Raw genomic sequence first — 2819 nt, forward strand, 5'->3', positions numbered from 1 at the left:
TATAAAATTTGAAAAATCTCCATTCTTATTTTGTGATGTGATTTTCTGTATGTGATGGAAAGTTTTTACTGATATTTTTGAATTCAGCATCATCAAATTAGCTAATATTAGTCCTTCAAGATGCAGAGCTGTGCTTTGAAAATGAAATTTGACTCATGTAAGCTCAAACGTTAATTCGTTTTCATCCTGCACTAATCATCTCTTCTTCCTGTAGTTTGCATGTTTTTTTTTCACTGTACACATTCATATCTGAACATCTGCTGTCGCTCTTCTCAGGATGCAAAGATCGATCCGGAGGAGTTCACCAGCCGGCTGCAGTCCGAGCTGAAGTCGTCTCCGCAGCCATACCTGGTCCCTTTCCTGAAGGTGCGTTAACGTGTGTGTGGCCTCCTCCTCCTCTGTGTTCCTCACGGTCAGTAGCTAGCAGGCGTGTCCAGCCAGGCACAATACATGTCACATCCCGCCCGGTCCGAACTAGCACACTAATGCGGCCGCACTGTCATGCAGTGTTAGCTCGCTTACGTAAAATCCTCCAGAAATAGACATCGGCAGCCCGCGGTGTCCTCACGGGGCCTGGGATCTCAGCGAGATGTCTTTGATTACTGAGTTTAATGATCTCTGTCCGACTGTTCAGCCTCTATGAGGAAAAAATGACAGTTCACACACTGGAAATGGAATTGAAATTACACATGTGAGATCCTTTTGTTATTGTGAATGATTCATAAGTGCAGGTTATTCTAAAGTTAAAGTTGGTTTTCTGATATTTTGGTCTCTACTAGAAGAGTGAGTATTTGTAATATTATATCGGTAGCTAAGTATATTTCATGATTAGAAATGTGCAAAAATGTGATTTCAAATGACCATTTTAACCTAGACCCAGCATACAGATTCAGTCGTTTTTGACATGATAAAACATTTTAAAACAAGACAATTTGACCTTTAACAGATGTCACCATATTTCCTCAGCTGATTAATCAGTCAGTTGTTTTGTATTACAAGTTTTTTGAAATGTTATGTTTGAATATGCACATGATGCATTGCACTTATTTGCATAAATCTCCAGAACAGAAGTCTGAACATTGGTTCCTGTTTTACTTTGTTGAAAGGTTTTTAAAAGAGGAGATTTTGGATTTCTCTTTTTATTGCTCCATAATTCAGAAAAGACAGTCAACAGCCAGAAAAAAAAATCACCATGTTTGTAAGAATAAAATGTTAAATATATATCAGGTGAATTATATTTGAACAAACCCCTCTGTAAATCCCTTCAGGATACAGATAGGAATAAAATGTAAATTTTGGCTAATGTAAGTGCATTTTGATAAAATGGCATTAAAAGATATGAACTATAATTGAAATCTGCAGACACAAATAGATAAAGTGTAATAAAATATAAACACTTAACTGTATTTTGGATGATTTCTTTCGACTAGTCTAAATGAAGACATGCTACGGAAGCAAAATAGCCCAAAATCTCAATGTTAGGGTGAATGAAAAAATGAAAAACAATAGTTCTGCCTGTAGTGTCTTACCTTAAATACATACATACTTGTTTACACACAAACACACGGGTTTCATGACCTTGTGAATGTATTTGATTTAAAAAGTGGGGACACATTTTGTGCATTTTTGTTTATGAATGTTCATGCAAGTGTTTACTTTGAGGCTAACTCTGTGTGTGTGTGTGTGTGTGTGTGTGTGTGTGTGTGTGTGTGTGTGTGTGTGTGTGTTTATAAAAGTTGTGTGTGTGTGTGTGTGTGTGTGTGTGTGTGTGTGTGTGTGTGTTTGTAGAAAAGTCTCCCTGCGTTGCGTCTGTCTCTCCTGAACAGCCAGCAGTCTCTCACTCCGCCTCTGCAGCCCAACAAAACCAGCGTGACGCCGGTCCAGACGGGTGTCAGTGTGCGGCCACACCAGCCCAACAGCACCACCGTACTGCCACAAGTATGCACTGAGCTCCCTTTTTTCTCACATATGCTTCACTTTTCTCTTTCTCATTCATATAATTCAGCAGAAACAATATATAACCATACCATAGATCCTAGATATCTGTTAAATTAAATAGCGACCCATCTGGAAAACAACAAGCATCTGATACACTTAAAAAAGCAGATTTAAATGCATTCTAAATCATAAACATGTTAGAGACGTATTGTAAAAACTCTAATAGAATGCATCGTCCAGATGAAAATGCGCACATGAAATAGATGTTTCCATGATGTAGATGTGCTTTCAGGGATCTTACTCTCATATGAATAAAAGCGTTTGATGTACTGTGACTGTAATGTTTACAACTCAAAACTCCTGCTTCAGTCACCCAGAACTTTTATTAAAACGAAATAGTCTCATTCCGAAATCATAATCACAGCCATGACCTCATTAACATATGCCCAGCCATATTTGCATATCATACTTATTCTTTAATTAGAAGCTTGCTTGAGCCATTGTTATTCATTTTACATGCAAAGAGTTAAAAAAGATGATTGATAAATATTACATTTTATTACTATGCATTGTATATTGGTGCATATAAATGAAAATTAATAAATATTTTATTTTTTGTTAATTCATTTTTTTTATTTTCACATTAAACATGTCCAATGTTCTTGTCTGTTTAATTGATATATTAAATGTTTTTGAAATTTTTTTTAATGTTTTTTTTTCTTCTGCTCACCAATTATTTTATGAAATATATACAGTAGAAACAGTGAAATAGTATTACCATTTAAAACAGCTGTTTTCTATGTGAATATCTGTTGAAATGTAATTTATTCCTGTGATCAAAGCTGAATTTTCAGCATCATTACTCCAGTCTTCAGTGTCAC

At 35.9% G+C, this 2819-nt stretch overlaps 1 protein-coding gene across 1 annotated transcript in view; it reads left to right on the top strand.

Annotated features, from left to right (window-relative positions):
* Nucleotides 1-2819, top strand: part of LOC107668485 (transcription initiation factor TFIID subunit 4-like) — an 88747-nt gene that overhangs the window by 12800 nt on the left and 73128 nt on the right. Inside the window, exons 6-7 of the mRNA XM_016460364.1 lie at nt 277-366; nt 1789-1938. Of these exons, the coding sequence (XP_016315850.1) occupies nt 277-366; nt 1789-1938 (240 nt within the window). The remainder of the gene's footprint in view (nt 1-276; nt 367-1788; nt 1939-2819) is intronic.

Source organism: Sinocyclocheilus anshuiensis, unplaced genomic scaffold (assembly GCF_001515605.1).
Source record: "Sinocyclocheilus anshuiensis isolate Anshui unplaced genomic scaffold, SAMN03320099.WGS_v1.1 scaffold2085, whole genome shotgun sequence".
Lineage (NCBI taxonomy): Eukaryota > Metazoa > Chordata > Actinopteri > Cypriniformes > Cyprinidae > Sinocyclocheilus > Sinocyclocheilus anshuiensis.